The 21,932-nt window shown below is 43.0% G+C and overlaps 1 protein-coding gene across 7 annotated transcripts in view; it reads left to right on the top strand.

Annotated features, from left to right (window-relative positions):
• The window catches only part of nap1l4a (nucleosome assembly protein 1-like 4a), a 52,940-nt gene that overhangs the window by 19,407 nt on the left and 11,601 nt on the right, over positions 1-21,932 (top strand). For all 7 annotated transcript variants that reach the window (XM_084168317.1, XM_084168315.1, XM_084168318.1 and 4 more), the window contains exons 4-9: positions 444-588; positions 3,260-3,346; positions 4,433-4,564; positions 4,733-4,804; positions 5,119-5,258; positions 6,064-6,209. In XM_084168317.1, coding sequence (XP_084024443.1) covers positions 444-588; positions 3,260-3,346; positions 4,433-4,564; positions 4,733-4,804; positions 5,119-5,258; positions 6,064-6,209 — 722 coding nt within the window. The remainder of the gene's footprint in view (positions 1-443; positions 589-3,259; positions 3,347-4,432; positions 4,565-4,732; positions 4,805-5,118; positions 5,259-6,063; positions 6,210-21,932) is intronic.

Genomic DNA, 21,932 nt, shown 5'->3' on the forward strand with positions numbered 1-21,932 from the left:
ATGAAGTGGTTTAATTTGCAAATGACAAACTTTATTTTCCATGCTCAGATTGACTTTTCCCACGGAATTGCCCACATAGAGTCATGCTACTATACTTATTTCAAATGCGCATGGCTCTGGATTCCGGAATGTTGTATTTTCACTCAATCTGCACTGGGCCTGCAACACTGTCTGCCTGCACAGGAAGAATAAGGTTTAGGACTCATCTCGGAAACCCTATGTCCCAATTCTCCTGAAGTGTGCTCTTGTTCACTTTGCTACATGGATTTAAAATGAAAGAACTGATTACGGACACTCCCTCTTTAGCCCATGATTACACTTATCCAATGCTTTTACATTTATGGGGATAAGTGCATAATTGCAGACTTTGGAGAAAGGATCAAGAATTGGGACACCATTTTGTGATGTGTGTGCATGATAATGCCTGTCCCGCTCTTCCCCAGCCTGCTCCCCAAGGCTGTGAAGAGGCGAGTCTACGCCCTGAAGAGGCTACAGGTGCAATGTGCCCACATAGAGGCAAAGTTCTATGAGGAAGTCCACGAGCTGGAGAGGAAGTACGCTGGCCTCTACCAGCCCCTCTTCGACAAGGTACAGTCACACCTCACTACTACAGTTGTTACCTCTGTGGCCTCCTCTTCTTGTCTCCTTTCCTCTCCTGTGCACTGAGCTATAAACACAGGATTAGTGAAAGCAAATGACAGACACATTCTTGGATTTTCTTAACAATTTGTGCAGACTAAGGACAGGAAACCACTTGAGATAATGACGCCCCACAGGAAGGGATAGAGGTCGACTACTTTCAACAGTGACTCACTACTCAAAATGTAAAAAAGGGGTGTGCTGCTTTGGCATCAAGTATGAAGACAGGTGCTAATCGGAGAACAGGTTATAACTTATAGTGACCAAATGAAGTTGCAGCTTCCATTTACATACACTACCAGTCAAAAGTTTTTTTCACTATTTTTTTTACATTGGCTCAAACGCATTAAGAAGGAAATAAATTCTACAAATTAACTTTTAAGAAGGCACACCTGTTAATTGAAATGCATTCCAGGTGACTACCTCATGGATCTGGTTGAGAGAATGCAAAGAGTGTGCAAAGCTGTCATCAAGGCAAAGGGTGTCAATTTATTCATTGTCTTTTGTTTGGAGCGCTCCTGTCAATGTTGCGTAAGGACGCGCACCTGATTACGCATAGAAATAGGCCTAGGCTACCTGACCTGTGCGCAAATGTATACATGTGCCCATTTGGGGATGTCTGATAGTATTTGTCTTAACTCGGCGTTCCTAATGAGCTGTGGAGCTTCTCAAAGAAAACATTTCTTCCCTTCAAACGCAAGTAATCCGTTTTTTAAGTCTATTGAGAATGACAATAGTTCCTCAATGTATTTGAAAAATCTTTCCCGCTCTCTCCCTTTTGATAACCACCGAGCCTCGGCGTGAAAGGGGAAAAATTTTATTCTCTGATCCAGTGGAAACGTCATAAAATATCTGGTTAATTCTTATCCGTTATCTGTCCGGAGCTCACTAGCATGGAAACTGAGGGCCTAGTTGATACAATGTTTCAAGTTCATTGCAGACATTCGGAGTAGAGAGATGAATGTGATTTTTTTTTTTAGTTCTTTATTTTTATCAGGATATTGCAATGTTTTTATTTGTTGACTTTATGTAGGCTATTTTTATCTAGTTGCCAGTATAAGTTACTTGCATTGGTATATAGGCCTCTCTCTGCATTCTGCTCTAAGTTATTTAGCTGCTAATGGCACGCGGTTTAGGCCATCATACAATATGACAAGATAAACAATGTGCTCGCCTCCACCTTATATAAACTTAAATTGGGTGCTGGATCCTCGTGTGTGTATATAATCCAAAAAAACAGAAATAGGACAGCACTCGGGTAAATAAACTTAAATTGACATTTTTATTGCCGGATGAAGGTTTCAAGTATGAGCCCTTCGGCGTGCAAGGCAATGGCAATTCATGTCACAACAACAATACCACACAGTGAAGAGGCGACTCCGGGATGCTGACCTTCTAGGCAGAGTTGCAAAGAAAAAGCCATATCTCAGACTGCCCTTCTTAATCTTTTCTATTTATTGGCCAGTCTGAGATATGGATTTTTCTTTGCAACTCTGTCTAGAAGGTCAGCATCCCGAAGTCGCCTTTTCACTGTTGATGTTGAGACTGGTGTTTTGCTGGTACTATTTAATGAAGCTGCCAGTTGAGGACCTGTGAGGCGTCTGTTTCTCAAACTAGACACTCTAATGTATTTGTCCTCTTGCTCAGTTGTGCACCAGGGCCTCCCACTCTTTCTATTCTGGTTAGAGACAGTTTGCGCTGTTTTGTGAAGGGAGTAGTATACAGCGTTGTACAAGATCTTCAGTTTCTTGGCAATTTCTCGCATGGAATAGCCTTCATTTCTCAGAACAAGAATAGACTGACGAGTTTCAGAAGAAAGTTATTTGTTTCTGGCCATTTTGAGCCTGTAATCGAACCCACAATTGCTGATGCTCCAGATACTCAACTAGTTTCAAGAAGGCCAGTTGTATTGCTTCTTTAATCAGCACAACAGTTTTCAGCTGTGCTAACATAATTGCAAAATGGTTTTCTAATGATCAATTAGCCTTTTAAAATGTTAAACTTGGATTAGCAAACACAACGTGCCATTGGAACACAGGACTGATGGTTGCTGATAATGGGCCTCTGTATGCATATGTAGATATTCCATAAAAAATCAGCCGTTTCCAGCTACAATAGCCATTTACAACATTAACAATGTCTACACTGTATTTCTGATCAATTTGATGTTATTTTAATGGGTAAAAAAATTGCCTTTCTTTGAAAACAAGGACATTTCTAAGTGACCCCAAACTTTTGAACGGTAGTGTGTATATATACTGAGATCATGTGACACTTAGATTGCACACAGCTGGACTTTATTTAACTAATTATGTGACTTCTGAAGGTAATTGGTTGCACCAGATCTTATTTAGGGGCTTCATAGCAAAGGGGGTGAATACATATGCACGCACCACTTTTCCGTAATTTTTTTCATTTCACTTCACCAATTTTGACTATTTTGTGTATGTCCATTACATGAAATCCAAATAAAATCCATTTAAATTACAGGTTGTAATGCAACAAAATAGGAAAGACGTCAAGGGGGATGAATACTTTTGCAAGGCACTGTATGCTTATGTTTCTTGCCAGTCACCCAGTGTTGTTTTTGTGTGCGTGTATGTGTGCGTTCTGCCCAAAGAGACGAGACGTGGTGACAGCCACAGTGGAACCCACAGACGAGGACTGTAAGTGGCACAGCGACAGAGAGGAGGAGGAAGAGCTAGCGGTAAGTAGAACTGATTAGCTCAAATTCATCATGCCTCTCAAACGCCTTGTAGTCAGTCACAGCTCAGTTCAGATTGAACCTTGAAACTCTGCTTCCTCACTAGTCCCATTTCAATGTATACATGGTGCTATAATTGCTTGGTCACCTTACCAAATATTCATTTTGGTTGAGTGTTACCTGTGTTTGATCTAGTCTAAATCATTTCTAAACATTTTAAAATGAATTACAGAAGATATGAGAAGTAAATCGGATAAAGTTTATTAGTTATGTTGCTAGTCTAAAGCAGTACTATTTGCCAGTCTAAAGCAGTACATACAAATGTTTGTGTGTGTGAGATCTGTCTTGTAGCATGTGGAGGGGCATGGCCACCAAGCATGCAGGTGACCATAGCCTGCTCATTAAGAAGGGACACTCCATTGCTAATTGGGGAAAAGTTTCTGCTCTAGTCCAGCTCTTTAAAAGTATTTTATATGTTTCTGTATCGTACAGGTTATAGTATCTAAACTGTTATTGTAGAGTTGTTTACTTTGCTAAGTGTTTATTGGCTTAGTTTGACAGTGCATTCAATTACAAATGTTTCCTGTCACCTGTTCTCTGCTTGGTTATAAATGCTCAGGTGTAGAGCTTTATGGGAGAGAAGATGGCCACCTGTCTTTGCAGGGGTTAGTTTGGGTTGTTCGGAGCCCTGGGGCTAGTCAGACTGATCTTCAATCTTTATATTAGTTTTTTAAATCCGTTTATTATTTACTTTGAGCCTGGTCCAGCATCTTGTTGGATGATTTGTATATTTTGTAAATACCTGCACCTACTCCAAGAGCCTTAAAATAAAAAACTTGCACTGGATATTCTGCTTCCTGCCTCTGCTTGCTCACCAACACCAGCCAGACAGCTCGACCATCCAGGGCAAGTAATGGGCCTACCATCCACCCCTAAAATTTGCTGCACTTGAACAAAATGATGCACATCCAGTATAGCTCTCCAGGACCACTGTTGGTAACTGACAACTGCATAGGAAATGCACAGATGGGGAATACATGAGAAATCAAAGTGTAGTAACCCAGTGTAGTAACAATTGTCTGCCTGTAGGAGGAGCTGAAGACTAAGGCTGCTGTTGAGGAGAAGAAAGAGGATGCCGCCCCAGAGGAAGACCCCAAAGGCGTACCCGAGTTCTGGCTCACCATCTTCAAGAGCGTGGACATGCTTAGTGACATGCTGCAGGTAGACACAGTCTTACTTACATGTGGGGCCTAGTCAGTGTGTGATTTCTCTCCTAACGGGCGCACACACATAGCAGAGTGGTGAGTGATATGCTGCATTTGAGTGATATGCTACAATGTAAACACATTGGAGTGGAGTACTGCATTGAAACTGTTTCTATCCCATCAGGAACACGATGAGCCCATCCTGAAGCACCTGCAGGATATCCAAGTCAAGTTCTCTGAGCCTGGACAACCTATGGTAGGTATTACAATCCAACTGAGTCTGAGATATCTGGGATCCATTTTTTTTCCCTGGATCATTGAATCCTTCATCTGTGTCTGGACATAGAAAATTGAAATCGATAATTGAGTTCCTGGTCTTCTGACTTGTTTTTTCAGATCACATCCCTTTATTCATTGAATGAATTCATCCATGTTTTTATTTTGTACAAGAAACTGATCAAATAGCTGATCAAATAACTCTCACTGTCTGTACGTGGAACACAATGGTGGTTGGGAAGTTGTTTGCTGGGTAATTAAGTCATTTGGCCTTCTATTGTTCCCCCTTGACAGAGTTTCACACTAGAGTTCCACTTTGAGCCCAATGGTTTCTTCAACAATGCTGTGCTCACTAAAGTCTACAAGATGAAGTCGGAGCCTGACGCCACCGACCCCTTCTCATTTGAGGGCCCAGAAATTATCGACTGTGAAGGGTGAGGGTCAACGACATTAGGAGATTATCACGATACTCCATCTCAATACTCATCGCAAGGAAATAAAACATGAAACAAACATTTCCTCAGGAAAGCAGTCCTAAAGTGGTAAACAAATAGTCATGTCTCCACCGAGAGTCAAATGTCTTTATATTCCAAGCTATAGAACATATTTTACATGAAACAGGTTCTTAAAGGTAGTGAACGGCAATACCGGGTCAATTTCCGCAACAACTAATTGAAGCGCGAGGTTTAACTTCTCCCGCAGCTATCAAGTTGTAGCTATTTAAGGGCACCTGTGCACATGCGCATCTACTCTGTGAATGCATTGCTCATCTGTTACATCTCATATCGCTGAGTCTCTGTTTAAAAGACCATAGTGTTTTGTGTTAATTTTTTTGCCATGGAAAATGGTGTATCATGGTATTGTGACAATAATAAACCATAACCCTCTAAGGGACGGTTTCCCGGACACAGATTAACCCATAACAGTCCTGTCTAAGCCAGGGGAGAGGGGGGTTCTACTAAGCTATATGGAATTGTCCTGCTTAAACTGACAGGTTTTTATGTTTTTTTAAATTATTATGCTAATGTGATATCCGCGGGGGTGCGGACATTGACTCTAGGGGTTTAAGCTCAGTCCTGGACTGAAAAGCTATTTCAATGGAGATGCACCATTGACCATGCTTTTTATTCCAGGACTATGCAGAAACCGGCCCTCAAAGTTTTACTCGTCATGTCAGTCTGCACATAAAATTGAATTGTATAATTTCTCTCTTCTTTCTCTCCCTGCCCTCCCCTCTAGTTGTCAGATAGACTGGCACAAGGGGAAGGATGTGACGGTGAAGACCATTAAGAAGAAGCAGAAGCACAAAGGCCGTGGCACCGTCCGCACAGTCACCAAGCAGGTCCCCAACGACTCCTTCTTCAACTTCTTCAACCCCATCAAATGTGAGAACACACCACAAACACAAGTCTTTACACCCTTTGCACAGTTGTCACATTTGGCTCCCTTCAATTTAAATCTAACAATGGATTAAATTGGGATTTTTCCCAACTGATCTACACAACCTACTACACACTTTCAAAGTGAAAAAAAATGTATAGACGTTTTTGAAAAGATTTATTGATGCGTAGGTCTTCGCACCCCTTGGTAGAAGCACCTTTGGCAGCAATTACCAACTGTGAATCATTTTGAATACGTTTCCACCAACTTTGCACAACTCTTGGGGCCCAATCTATCTATTGTTTTTGGCAAAATTGCTCAAGCTCATTCAAGTTGGTTGAAGAGCATTGATGGCAGAGATGGCAGAGATGGGATCAAGTCACAATTTAGCAAGTCTTAACCTTCAAGTATTGTGTTAAGTCCCAAGTAATAATAGGCAAGTCTCAAGTCAAGTTCCAGAGCTCAGGTCAAATCACACGTCCCTAATTTTGGGTTTAGAGTCCTCAAGTCAATAGTTAAGTGTTTTATACCAATTTCAATGCCATTAAAATATGCAAGTAATATTTTATATTTTCCTTACACTAGCCTACTAGTACAATGTACAGCTGGTGTTGATAGTTCAGCTACAGTTTGACTGACATTATGAAATCTCCAATTAGAATGAAGTGTTCTTTTTTCCTCCCGGCCACTACATGCGCGTTGAGGTCTGTGGTTGGCTGAGAATCAACATTCACGTAAACTCTTGCTCAGAGCGCATATTTTCAAGCGACAAGCATTGAAAATATAGGACAGTGCTCTATTTTCCCCCTTTCCGCACCTGCCGGCACTAGGCAGAACCAAATTGAACGGTCATTTCCCATATAACTCAATGTGATTCTCCGCTTAGAGCAACGGAATTGCATGTTTACTGTGTAATGACAGAATTTGACAGGAGAAGAAGGTGGTGCTGCTCTTTTGGGAAATCCAAGTCTCTCGAGTGTTACAGCTCAAGTCCAAGTTAAGTCCCAAGTCATAATGTTTATTTTTATTTTTGCTAAGTCGAGTAGTACTCATGTCCAAGTCATGTGACTCGAGTCCACAGCTCTGATTGATGAACCGCAATGTCCGAGTATTGTCTCTGGTTTTCAAGCAGATTTAAGTCAGGGCTGAGACTAGGGCAGTGGTGTTCATGAAATTTTGGCAGCCGGTAACTGTCATGCAAATAATGGTAGTTAACCGTTAATTAACATAAACACGTTTGGCATCTCTGGGCTTCCACGCATAGCTTACAAACCACTGATGCAGGCCTTTGGAACATCTACAGTGAGGGAAAAAAGTATTTGATCCCCTGCTGATTTTGAACGTTTGCCCACTGACAAAGAAAGGATCAGTCTATAATTTTAATGGTAGGTTTATTTGAACAGTGAGAGACAGAATAACAACAAAAAAATCCAGAAAAACGCATGTCAAAAATGTTATAAATTGATTTGCATTTTAATGAGGGAAATAAGTATTTGAACCCCTCTCAATCAAAGATTTCTGGCTCCCAGGTGTCTTTTATACAGGTAACGAGCTGAGATTAGGAGCACACTCTTAAAGGGAGTGCTCCTAATCTCAGCTTGTTACCTGTATAAAAGACACCTGTCCACAGAAGCAATCAATCAGATTCCAAACTCTCCACCATGGCCAAGACCAAAGAGCTCTCCAAGGATGTCAGGGACAAGATTGTAGACCTAAACAAGGCTGGAATGGGCTACAAGACCATCGCCAAGCAGCTTGGTGAGCAGATGACAACAGTTGGTGCGATTATTCACAAAAGGAAGAAACACAAAAGAACTGCTTGTTCCACCATTGGGGTGCCAGAGCAGCGAACAGTTTTGACTGGGCTGAGCGGGAACTGTGCTTCCGCAGAGGTAGGGGGGCCAGCAGGCCAGAGGTGGATGAACGCAATGCCCTCGTTTGGGTGTAGGGACTGATCAGAGCCTGAAGGTACGGAGGTGCCGTTCCCCTCACAGCTCCGTAGGCAAGCACCATGGTCTTGTAGCAGATGCAAGCTTCAACTGGAAGCCAGTGGAGTGTGCGGAGGAGCGGGGTGACGTGAGAGAACTTGGGAAGGTTGAACACCAGACGGGCTGCGGCATTCTGGATGAGTTGTAGGGGTTTAATGGCACAGGCAGGGAGCCCAGCCAACAGCGAGTTGCAGTAATCCAGACGGTAGATGACAAGTGCCTGGATTAGGACCTGTGCCGCTTCCTGTGTAAGGCAGGGTCGTACTCTCCGAATGTTGTAGAGCATGAACCTACAGGATCGGGTCACCGCCTTGATGTTAGCGGAGAACGACAGGGTGTTGTCCAGGGTCACGCCAAGGCTCTTCGCACTCTGGGAGGAGGACACAACAGAGTTGTCAACCGTGAAGGCGCGATCATGGAACGGGCAGTCCTTCCCCGGGAGGAAGAGCAGCTCTGTCTTGCCGAGGTTCAGCTTGAGGTGGTTATCCGTCATCCACACTGATATGTCTGCAGTGATGCGAAGCACATATACAGGGCCGTCTGAAGTTTGCCAATAAACATCTGAATGATTCAGAGGAGAACTGGGTGAAAGTGTTGTGGTCAGATGAGACCAAAATCAAGCTCTTTGGCATCAACTCAACTCTCCGTGTTTGGAGGAGGAGGAATGCTGCCTATGACCCCAAGAACACTATCCCCACCGTCAAACATGGAGGTGGAAACATTATGCATTGGGGGTGTTTTTTTGCTAAGGGGACAGGACAACTTCACCGCATCAAAGGGAAGATGGACGGGGCCATGTACCGTCAAATCTTGGGTGAGAACCTCCTTCCCTCAGCCAGGGCATTGAAAATGGGTCGTGGATGGGTATTCCAGCATGACAATGACCCAAAACACACGGCCAAGGCAACAAAGGAGTGGCTCAAGAAGAAGCACATTAAGGTCCTGGAGTGGCCTAGCCAGTCTCCAGACCTTAATCCCATAGAAAATCTGTGGAGGGAGCTGAAGGTTCGAGTTGCCAAACGTCAGCCTCGAAACCTTAATGACTTGGAGAAGATCTGCAAAGAGGAGTGGAACAAAATCCCTCCTGAGATGTGTGCAAACCTGGTGGCCAACTACAAGAAACATCTGACCTCTGTGATTGCCAACAAGGGTTTTGCCACCAAGTACTAAGTCATGTTTTGCAGAGGGGTCAAATACTTATTTCCCTCATTAAAATGCAAATCAATTTATAACATTTTTGACATGCGTTTTTCTGGATTTTTTTGATGTTATTCTGTCTCTCACTGTTCAAATAAACCTACCATTGAAATGATAGACTGATCATGTCTTTGTCAGTGGGCAAATGTACAAAATCAGCAGGGATTCAAATACTTTTTTCCCTCACTGTACATTAAAAAAAGTATAAATCCATTTAATTTAGCCTACACCATTATTTTAGGCAGGTCTAAAGAAACATTATGATATTAATTAAATGTAGCCTATTTCGGAAGAACAGAATAGCATATTCTGAGTCTGTTAGGCCCCAATTTGGCTATGCCATATGGCTGTGGGTTACACTAGTTCATTTAGCAGATAAGATTTACTTATAATTCCCGTGGCATTATTTTATATTTTATAGTCGGAAGAATACAATTGGTCATAGCTGAATAAAATAGAAAGTATATTCTTCCCAAACGATTTCCGAGGGAGTGCGCACATGCAGCTATTCTGTGTTGAGCGGTTAACAAAGTGATAATTTGAAAATGGTCCTCCTATATGCTTAGTTTAGTTACTTATGCAACTTTAGTTGTGATACAAACCATATGTTTTGATTTCTAATACATTCTAAGGCTGCATGATGCGACTAATGATAAAAGCAAAGTCACAATATTCTCACATCAGACTATGCTCAATTTAATCTGGTCTTTACATACAGCCGACTAATATATGTGTGGAATTATTTTTTATTTAGAATGGCCCACAACAAAAAACATGTAATCTGCACGCGAATAGCAAATGGAGGAAGCACTTCCCGCGGCTACGTTTTTAATATGCCAGGTAGGCTACACTGGTTGTAAAGCAGATTAATGTGCTTAATTTGAAACATTTAGCAATAAATATAGCAGCATGAGAAAGCTGGGATCCTCTTTTAAATAGGGGCCATTCAAAACTGTGTTTATACACAAGATTGCGCAATGACTGGGCTTATAAAAACTCATGTTTCACTAGGCTATGGGCTCTCCAACACTGTTCTAGGGGTCATAGGCCTTTAGGCTACGCTTAGTTATTTGGCCACTTCAGTTGTGATACAAACCTTACCAAAACATATAGACCTATGATGCATGCAACTAGGATTTTGACTCAAAGGTCACGTGGAATTTGACTGCGGTCATGACCCGTAACTGCCGATGTGGCAGAAATGTGGTCACCGTAACAGCCCTAGCTGAGACTAATAAACACTCAACACTTTGTGGAAATCCATTCTGGTGTGTCTTTGACCTTATAATTAGTGTAAATATCGCCCTGAAAAATGTAACAGAGGTAGGTTTTCCTCTAAGGCAGGGATTGGCAACTTTTGATGGGGTGGGGGCCACAAACAAATCTCACAGAGGGGCCGCAGTTGCGCCGCTGCCGCCACCAACATTGTAGAATTAATTTCGTGCAATTCTACACATTTTGCCATGCGGTGTAGAGAACTTTTCTGCTTTAAAGCAATTTTGCTGCCATTCTACGCATTTTGCCATGGAGTGGAGAGATTTTGGAATTGTATAACTAATTTCATGCAATTCTACTCATTTTTCCATGGGGCGGAGAGGAATGTTTGCAGTTTTAAATATGACAGCTAGACTAACTTCTACTATTCTAACTCGCAACAGTGAGTTGAGATCCCAACTGAATAAAACAATGAATAAATAAATACACTTAACAAAAATATAAACGCAACATGCAACTATTTTAAAGATTTTACTGAGTTACAGTTCATATACATTTATAAATGCATTAGGCCCTAATCTATGGATTCCACATCACTGGGAATACAGATACCTTTAAAAAAAAGTAGGGGCGTGGATCAGAAAAACAGTCAGGATCTGGTGTGGCCACCATTTTCCTCATGCAGCGCAACATCTCCTTCGCATAGAGTTGATCAGGCTAAGCACACAGCCAAGACAATGCGGGAGTGGCTTCGGGACAAGTCTCCGAATGTCCTTGAGTGGCCCAGCCAGAGCCCGGATTTGAATGTGAGAAACTCCCCAAAAACAGGTGTGCCAAGCTTGTGGAGTCATGCCCAAGAAGACTCAAGGCTGTAAATGCTGCCAAAGGTGCTTCAACAAAGTACTGCGTAAAGAGTCTGAATACTTATGTATTTGTGATATTTAAGTTAAAAACCTGTTTTTGCTTTGTCAGTGTGGGGGGTGTGTGTGTGTAGATTGACGAGGGGGGGGGGACTATTTAATTAATTTTAGAATAAGGCTTTAATGTAACAAAATGTGGAAAAAGTAAAGGGTTCTGAATGCCTAGTATATACATACACACACATGTATGTGGACAGTCCTTCAAATTAGTGGGTTCGGCTATTTCAGCCACACCCGTTGCTGACAGGTGTATGAAATCGAGCACACAGCCATGCAATCTCCTTAGACAAACATTGGCAGTAGAATGGCCTTACTGAAGAGCTCAGTGACTTTCAACGTGGCACCGTCATAGGATGCCGCCTTTCCAACAAGTCAGTTCGGCAAATCTCTGCCCTGGTTGAGCTGCCCCGGTCAACTTTAAGTGCTGTTATTGTCAAGTAGGAACGTCTAGTAGCAACAACGGCTCAGCCGCGAAGTGGTAGGCTACACAAGCTCACAGAACGGGACCGCCGAGTGCTGAATCGCGTAGCGCGTAAAAATCGTCTGTCCTCGGTTGCAACACTCACTACAGAGTTCCAAACTGCCTCTGGAAGCAACGTCAGCACAATTACTGTTCGTTGAGAGCTTCATGAGATGGGTTTCCATGGCCGAGCAGCCGCACACAAGCCTAAGATCACCATGCGCAATGCCAAGTGTCGGCTGGAGTGATGTAAAGCTCGCTGCCATTGGACTCTGGAGCAGTGGGAAACACGTTCTCTGGAGTGAGTGTTCACGCTTTACCATCTGGCAGTCCGACAGACGAATCTGGGTTTGGCGGATGCCAAGAGAACGCTACTTGCCCCAATGTATAGTGCCAACTGTAAAGTTTGGTGGAGGAGGGATAATGGTCTGGGGCTGTTTTTCATGGTTCGGGCTAGGCCTGTTAGTTCCAGTGAAGTATGCTAATGCATACAATGACATTCTAGACGATTCTGTGCTTCCGACTTTGTGGCAATAGTTTCAGCATGACAATGACCCTGTACATAAAGCAAGGCCATACAGAAATGGTTTGTTGAGATCGGTGTGGAAGAACTTGACTGGCCAGCACAGAGCCCTGACCTCAACCCCATCGAACACCTTTGGGATGATTTGGCGAGCCAGGCCTAATCGCCCAGCGTTAGTACCCGACCCCACTAATGCTCTTGTGGCTGAATGGAAGCAAGTCCCGCAGCAATATTACAACATCTAGTGGAAATCCTTCCCAGAAGAGTGGAGGCTGTTATAGTACCAAAGGTGGGACCAACTCCATATTAATGCCCATGATTTTGGAATGACGAGCAGGTGTCCACATACTTTTGGTCATATGGGAGGGTGATTGATTCTAGGGCCTTCAAAAGAGGGGACGGTAGTTACCCATCCCTACTCTAAGGGTATTATCTGAGCTTTGCACATTTCATATTTATTTTGATTCAGACAAACTCCCAAGGTCCTTGCGGTGACAACAATCATACCCATAACATGATGCAACCACAATACTTGAAAATATGGAGGGTCCACTCTGTGACGTTGGATATGGCCCAAACCTAAAATGTTGCAATTTTGCCAAAAAGTTTTTCTGTGCAGTCTTCACTTACAGCTTTGTTTCGCCTAACTGTGGGTACACGCGAGGTCTCTAGTGGGTATGCGAAAAAAATCAGAAAAATGCGTTTTACATTGCCAAATGTTCCAATCTTCACAAATTGAACTGTCAGGCCTCTGTCAAGGAATGGTCCCCATTTCAAGCTAATCTAGCTGTACCTTCTGTGTTTCCGCTATATTCATTTGGAAGTGGCGCTGTGCTGCTGCTAAATTGTTGCCACCACGCCAAATAAATATTTCTGCCGGCGCACTTTGAAGATACTGAGCTTTCCTCAGCCAACAAGACAGGTAACGGACAGCAAAATCAGTTTATTCAATTGATCAGCTTGTCTCATTCAATGCCAAGAACATAATATTCCTCTCGAGGCACTTTCAAGTTGAGTGCCACAGGGAGAGAAACATGCATTCTGATAAACCCAGTCATTGCACAAGATTTCTTAATGCAATCATGGGAAAAACACACTTTTGAAAGAAGATTTGAAGGCCTCTCCTAAAAATGAGACTCACACAAATATCACAAAGATATCCATGCATCAGTAAGATGTAAGGTGCATGGGTACCCATTAAAGGTAACCATGCATGCAGAAAGCAAGATTGACTTACATTTTAGTCATTTAGCAGACGCTCTTATCCACAGCGACTTACATTTAGTGAGTGCATACATTTTTCATACTTCAGGCCATGTGTAGCATACAGTACTTTCTCTGCAGTTATTCAACACAACCAGCAGGTGACGGTAGACTCTTACTCCTGCCCTCCGCACCCTGGTCCTGGCAGTGGAACGGCTTTCCCCCAGATACTCATTCTGTACATACTTCAATATATCATATCTTGGTTACTAAGACGGCAAGCACCTCTTTAGGCATTTTAAATATTCCTAGAGGTGATTTTGGTTTTAAAGTGACTTTAAGATGCTCTTTGTAGTAATGAAAAGTGCTTTATAAAGTAGGCCTAAATCTGCGTCTGGAATTCGTCCATACTTAGAGATATACAGGACTGGAGCTGCTCCCAGTGCTCACATTGCCTCTCACACAATGACAGTCTATTCATGGATAGATGTGTTATTCACAGCCTGGTCTGTGTAGGCACAGTCTCTGTTGTGGACTAGAATCAGACTTCTATCCCACATACGTTGGACTTCAAAGCTTAGGTTACGTCAAAGATGTGAGCTTTCCATTCTTCGCCAAGACAAGAACAACTCTAAACTGTGTGTGCTTGTGCGACCCAAGATTTTGATTTGTTTACTTACCTACAGCTCATTTACTTCTCACACACACCCCTTCAGTTTAGAGTTTTTGGCGAAGAATGGAACCGACACACATACAGAATTGAGTGTAAAACAAAAGTTGGTAGGACCATGTAAGGGTGCCGTAACTAGTGGGTCTATATCACTGTCACAAGGTGATTTGCATATCTTGGGTAATCTGAATGGGTAACAATGCACGTTTTATTTGAGCTCTTGACTCACATGTTCTATCTATTAGTTAGCCCTTCCTTTCAAACATGCCTGCCTGCACCAATCCTGAACCCTCACCTTCAAACTCCTGATACCTCTTTGGCATATTCTAGGCATGTGATTGGTAGATATTAATACTGTAGCTCAGGTGTGTGCCCTCAGGGTGGGGCCTGTGTAGTCAAGTCTGTGTGAATCAGCTGTTTATCGTCTAACATGCACACAATAGTTATTCTTTGTAAAGAAAAATAAAGAAATTGTACACCTCACCCTCACAGCCCCTCTGACTCACTTCCCACCCTTCAATGTAAGCCTACATTTAGTTAAATTCAGTGTAGCCAAAATGGCTTGACATATAAATCCCACTATCTTTCCTCTATCCCATCCTCTTTTGTTAAACTTCATTCTTAAGTCTCTACCTTATCTTCTGTCCTCTATTTTTATCTTCCCGTGAAGAAAGTTAATTCCATTCCATCCCCCTCTCCTGTCTCCTTCCTGCAATCAGTGTTGTCTCTCAGGCTATGTGAGTGGGAAATGGGGAGAATGCTGGTTAAGGGCTAACCTTAACCTTGACTCGTCTGACTTTCCCTCCATAGCAGATTCCCTGGAATGCAGCCCTGCCTGCCTGGTACCACTGTGGGAATGTGTGTGCGTGCGCACACCCACCCATGTGTTACTGTTAAAGAAAGTTTAGACTTATGCGTTAGTGTTGTCTGTTTGAAAGATTGTGTGTGTGTGTGTGTGTTGCACAAGCGTGTGAGAAGTGAATCATATATATGTACACTACCGGTCAAAAGTTTTAGAACACCTACTCATTCAAGGCTTTTTCTTTATTTTTACTATTTTCTACATTGTAGAATAATAGTGAAGACATCCAAACTATGAAATAACACATATGGAATCATGTTGTAACCAAAAGTGTTAAATAAATCAAAATATATTGTATATTTGAGATTCTTCAAATAGCCACCCTTTGCCTTGATGACAGCTTTGCACACTCTTGGCATTCTCTCAACCAGCTTCATGAGGTAGTCACTTGGAATGCATTTCTATTAACAGGTGTGCCTTCTTAAAAGTTAATTTGTGGAATTTCTTTCCTTAATGCGTATGAGCCAATCAGTTGTGTTGTATACAGAAGATAGCCCTATTTGGTAAAAGACCAAGTCCATATTATGGCAAGAACAGCTCAAATAAGCAAAGAGAAACAACAGTCCATCACTTTAAGACATGAATGTCAGTCAATATGGAACATTTCAAGTACTTTGAAAGTTTCTTCAAGTGCAGTTGCAAAAACCATCAAGCGCTATGATGAAACTGGCTCTCATGATGACCGCCACAGGAATTAAAGACCCAGAGTTACCTCTGCCGCAGAGGATAAGTTCATTAGAGTTACCAGCCTCAGAAATTGCAGCCCAAATAAATGCTTCACAGAGTTCAAGTAACAGACTCATTACATTTTTACATTTTAGTCATTTAGCAGACGCTCTTATCCAGAGCGACTTACACTTAGTGAGTGCATACATTTTTTCATACTGGCCCCCTGTGGGAATCGAACAAACAACCCTGGCGTTGCAAACGCCATGTTCTACCAACTGTGTGAATCAGGCCTTCATGGTCAAATTTCTGCAAAGAAACCACTACTAAAGGACACCAATAATAAGAAGAGACTTGCTTGGGCCAAGAAACACAAGCAATGGACATTAGACCGGTGGAAATGTGACCTTTGGTCTGGAGTCCAAATTTGAGATTTTTGGTTCTAACCGCCGTGTCATTGTGAGATGCGTTTTGGGTGAACGGATGATCTCTGCATGTGTATTTCCCACCGTAAAGCATGGAGAAGGCGGTGTTATGGTGTGGGGGTGCTTTGCTGGTGACACTGTCTGTGATTTATTTAGAATTTAAGGCACACTTAACCAGCATGGCTACCACAGCATTCATTTACATTACATTTACATCATTTAGCAGACGCTCTTATCCAGAGCGACTTACAAATTGGTGCATTCAACTTATGATAGCCAGTGGGACAACCACTTTTTTTGTTGATGGAGGGTGGGGGAAGAAGGATTACTTTATACTATTCCAGATATTCCTTAAAGAGGTAGGATTTCAAGTGTCTCCGGAAGGTGGTCAGTGACTCCACTGTCCTGGCGTCGTGGGGGAGCTTGTTCCACCATTGGTGTGCCAGAGCAGTGAATAGCTTTGACTGGGCTGAGCTGGAACTATGCTTCCGTAGAGGTAGGGGAGCTAGCAGGCCAGAGGTGGATGAATGTAGTGCCCTTGTTTGGGTGTAGGGTCTGATCAGAGCCTGAAGGTAAGGAGTTGCCGTTCCCCTCACAGCTCCGTAGGCAAGCACCATGGTCTTGTAGTAGATGCGAGCCTCAACTGGAAGCCAGTGGAGTGTGCGGAGAAGCGGGGTGACATATGAGAACTTGGGAAGGTTGAACACCAGACGGGCTGCAGCGTTCTGGATAAGTTGTATGGGTTTATTGGCATGTGCCGCTTTCTGTGTAAGGTAGGGTCGTACTCTGCGAATTTTGTAGAGCATGAACCTGCAGGATCGGGTCACCGCTTTGATGTTAGCGGAGAACGACAGGGTGTTGTCCAGGGTCACGCCAAGGTTCTTTGCACTCTGGGAGGAGGACACAATGGAGTTGTCAACCGTGATGGCGAGATCATGGAGCGGGCAGTCGTTCCCCGGGAGGAAGAGCAGCTCCGTCTTGCCGAGGTTCAGCTTGAGGTGGTGATCCGACATCCATACTGATATGTCTGCCAGACATGCAGAGATGCGATTCACCACCTGGTTATCAGAAGGGGGAAAGGAGAAAATTAATTGTCGTCTGTGTAGCAATGATAGGAGAGACCATGTGAGGATATGACAGAGCCAAGTGACTTGGTGTATAAAGAGAATAGGAGAGTGCCTAGAACATTCTGCAGCGATACGCCATCCCATCTAGTTTGGGCTTAGTGGGACTATCATTTGTTTTTATCCCATCTAGTTTGGGCTTAGTGGGACTATCATTTGTTTTTTCAACAGGACAATGACCCAGCACACCTCCATGCTGTGTAAGTGCTATTTTACCAAGGAGGAGAGTGATGGAGTGCTGCGTCAGATGTCCTGGCCTCCACAATCCCCCGACCTATAATATATAATATGCCATTTAGAAGACCCTTTTATCCAAAGCGACTTAGTCATGTGTGCATACATTTTTACGTATGGGTGGTCCCGGGGATCGAATCCACTACCCTGACATTACAAGCGCCTGACATTACAAGCGCCATGCTCTACCAATTGAGCTACAGCGGACCACAACCAAATTGAGATGGTTTGGGGTGAGTCGGACCGCAGAGTGAAGGAAAAGCAGGCAACAAGTGCTCAGCATATTTATGGGAACTCCTTCAAGACTGTTGGAAAAGCATTCCAGGTGATGCTGGTTGAGAGAATGCCAAGAGTGCCAAAGCTGTCATCAAGGCAAAGGGTGGCTATTTGAAGAATCTCAAATATAAAATATATTTTGATTTGTTTAACACTTTTTTGGTTACTACATGATTCCATACAGTGAGGAAAAAAAGTATTTAGTCAGCCACCAATTGTGCAAGTTCTCCCACTTAAAAAGATGAGAGAGGTACACGTCAACTATGACAGACAAATTGAGAAAAAATTATCCAGAAAATCACATTGTAGGATTTTTTATGAATTTATTTGCAAATTATGGTGGAAAATAAGTATTTGGTCACCTACAAACAAGCAAGATTTCTGGCTCTCACAGACCTGTAACTTCTTCTTTAAGAGGCTCCTCTGTCCTCCACTCGTTACCTGTATTAATGGCACCTGTTTGAACTTGTTATCAGTATAAAAGACACCTGTCCACAACCTCAAACAGTCACACTCCAAACTCCACTATGGCCAAGACCAAAGAGCTGTCTAAGGACACCAGAAACAAAATTGTAGACCTGCACCAGGCTGGGAAGACTGAATCTGCAATAGGTAAGCAGCTTGGTTTGAAGAAATCAACTGTGGGAGCAATTATTAGGAAATGGAAGACATACAAGACCACTGATAATCTCCCTCGATCAGGGGCTCCACGCAAGATCTCACCCCGTGGGGTCAAAATGATCACAAGAACGGTGAGCAAAAATCCCAGAACCACACGGGGGGACCTAGTGAATGACCTGCAGAGAGCTGGGACCAAAGTAACAAAGCCTACCATCAGTAACACACTACGCCGCCAGGAACTCAAATCCTGCAGTGCCAGACGTGTCCCCTTGCTTAAGCCAGTACATGTCCAGGCCCGTCTGAAGTTTGCTAGAGTGCATTTGGATGATCCAGAAGAGGATTGGGAGAATGTCATATGGTCAGATGAAACCAAAATATAACTTTTTGGTAAAAACTCAACTCGTCGTGTTTGGAGGACAAAGAATGCCATACCTACTGTGAAGCATTGGGGTGGAAACATCATGCTTTGGGGCTGTTTTTCTGCAAAGGGACCAGGACGACTGATCCGTGTAAAGGAAAGAATGAATGGGGCCATGTATCGTGAGATTTTGAGTGAAAACAACCTTCCATCAGCAAGGGCATTGAAGATGAAACGTGGCTGGGTCTTTCAGCATGACAATGATCCCAAACTTACCGCCCGGGCAACGAAGGAGTGGCTTCGTAAGAAGCATTTCATGGTCCTGGAGTGGCCTAGCCAGTCTCCAGATCTCAACCCCATAGAAAATCTTTGGAGGGAGTTGAAAGTCCGTGTTGCCCAGCGACAGCCCCAAAACATCACTGCTCTAGAGGAGATCTGCATGGAGGAATGGGCCAAAATACCAGCAACAGTGTGTGAAAACCTTGTGAAGACTTACAGAAAATGTTTGACCTGTGTCATTGCCAACCAAGGGTATATAACAAAGTATTGAGAAATGTTTATTATTGACCAAATACTTATTTTCCACCATAATTTGCAAATAAATTCATTAAAAATCCTACAATGTGATTTTCTGGATATTTTTTTCTCATTTTGTCTGTCATAGTTGACGTGTACCTATGATGAAAATTACAGGCCTCTCTCATCTTTTTAAGTGGGAGAACTTGCAAAATTGGTGGCTGACTAAATACTTTTTTCCCCCCACTGTATGTGTTATTTCATAGTTTTGATGTCTTCACTATTATTCTACAATGTAGAAAATAGTAAAAATAAAGAAAAACCCTTGAATGAGTACGTGTTCTAAAACCTTTGACCGGTAGTGTATGTATACTGAAAAAATATAAAGACAAAAAGCTATTTCTCTCAAATGTTGTGCACAAATTTGTTTACATCCCTGTTAGTGAGCATTTCTCCATTGCTAAGATAATCCATCCACCTGACAGGTGTGGCACATCCAAGAAGCTGATTAAACATTATCATTACACAGGTGCACCTTGTGCTGGGGACAATGAAAGGCCACTCTAAAATGTGCAGTTTTGTCACAACATAATGCCACAGATGTTTCAAGTTTTGAGGGAGCGTGCAATTGGCATGCTGACTGTAGGAATGTCCACCAGAGCTGTTCCCAGATAATTTAATGTTAATTTCTCTACCATAAGCCGCCTCCAACGTCGTTTTAGAGGATTTGGCACTATGTCCAACCCGCCTCAAAAACGCAGGCCAGGTGTAACCACGCCAGCCCTGGACCTCTAGATCCGGCTTCTTCACCTGTGGGATAATCTGAGACCAGCCACCCAGACAGCCGATGAAACTGTGGGTTTGCACAACCAAATCATTTCTGACCCGACTGCAGTTTGGCGTCGTAACCGACCTCAGTGGGCAAATGCTCACCTTCGATGGCCACTGGCACGCTGGAGAAGTGTGCTCTTCACGGATTAATCCCGGTTTCAAATGTACTGAGCAGATGGCGTTGTGTGGGCGGTTTGCTGATGTCAACATTGTGAACAGAGTGCCCCATCGTGTCGGTGGGGTTTTGGTATGGGCAGGCATAAGCTGCGAACACAACTGCATTTTATCGATGGCAATTTGAATGTACAGAGATACTGTGACGAGATCCTGGGGCCCATTGTCGTGTCATTCATCCGCCGCCATCACCTCATGTTTAAGCATGATAATACACAGCCCCATGTCGCAAGGTACACAATTCCTGGAAGCTGAAAATGTCCCAGTTCTTCCATGGCCTGCATACTCACCAGACATGTCACCCATTGAGCATGTTTGAGATGCTCTGTATCGACGCGTACGACAGCGTGTTCCAGTTCCCGCCAATATCCAGCAACTTCGCACAGCCATTGAAGAGGAGTGGGACAACATTCCACAAGCCACAATCAACAGCCTGATCAACTCTATGCGAAGGAGATGTCATGCTGCATGAGGCAAATGGTGGTCACACCAGATACTGATTTGGTTTTCTGATCAACACCCCTACCTTTTTCTTAAGATATCTGTGCGTATCTGTATTGCCAGTTGTGAAATCCATAGATTAGGGCCTAATTTATTTATTTCAACTGACTGATTTTCCTTATGAACTGTAACTCAGTAAAATCTTAGAAATTATATAATTATGTTTAGTGTATGTATACTGTGCTTGTACAAGTAGTGGTTGTGACATTCTTGGGCTGTTTTCCATGGGTTTGTGGATGTATGGAATTGCCCACATGACCGTTGGTGATCGTTTGAGATTTTGTAACATACAGTATCCTTAGAATAAAATACATTTAATTATACTAAACAAAAATATAAAAGCAACATGTAACAGTTTCCAAGATTTTACTGAGTTACAGTTCATATGAGGAAATCAGTCAAATTAAATAAATGAATTAGGCCCTCATCTATGGATTTCAGATGACTGGGAATACAGATATGCATCTGTTGGTCACAGAATACATTAAAATAAATGGGCCTCGGGATAACGTCACAATATTTCTGTGCATTCAAATTGCCATCGATAAAATGCAATTGTGTTCATTGTCCATAGCTTATGCCTGCACATACCATAACCCCACCGCCACCATGGGGCACTCTGTTCACAACGTTGACATCAGCAAACCGCTCGCCCCCATGACACCATACACGCTGTCTGCGGTTGTTAGGCCATATTCTCTAAAATTATGTTGGAGGCAGATTATGGTAGAGAAATGAACAGTCCATTCTCTTGCAATAGCTCTGGTGGACATTCCTGCAGTCAACATACCAATTGCATGCTCCCTCAAAACTTGAGACTTCTGTGGTATTGTGTTTTGACAAAACTGCACATTTTAGACAGGCCTTTTATTGTCCCCACAAGGTGCTCAGCTGGTAGAGCACGGCGCTTGTAACGCCAAGGTAGTGGGTTCGATCCCCGGGACCACCCATACACAAAAATGTA

Source organism: Coregonus lavaretus (genome assembly GCF_964263955.1).
Source record: "Coregonus lavaretus genome assembly, chromosome: 9".
NCBI lineage: Eukaryota > Metazoa > Chordata > Actinopteri > Salmoniformes > Salmonidae > Coregonus > Coregonus lavaretus.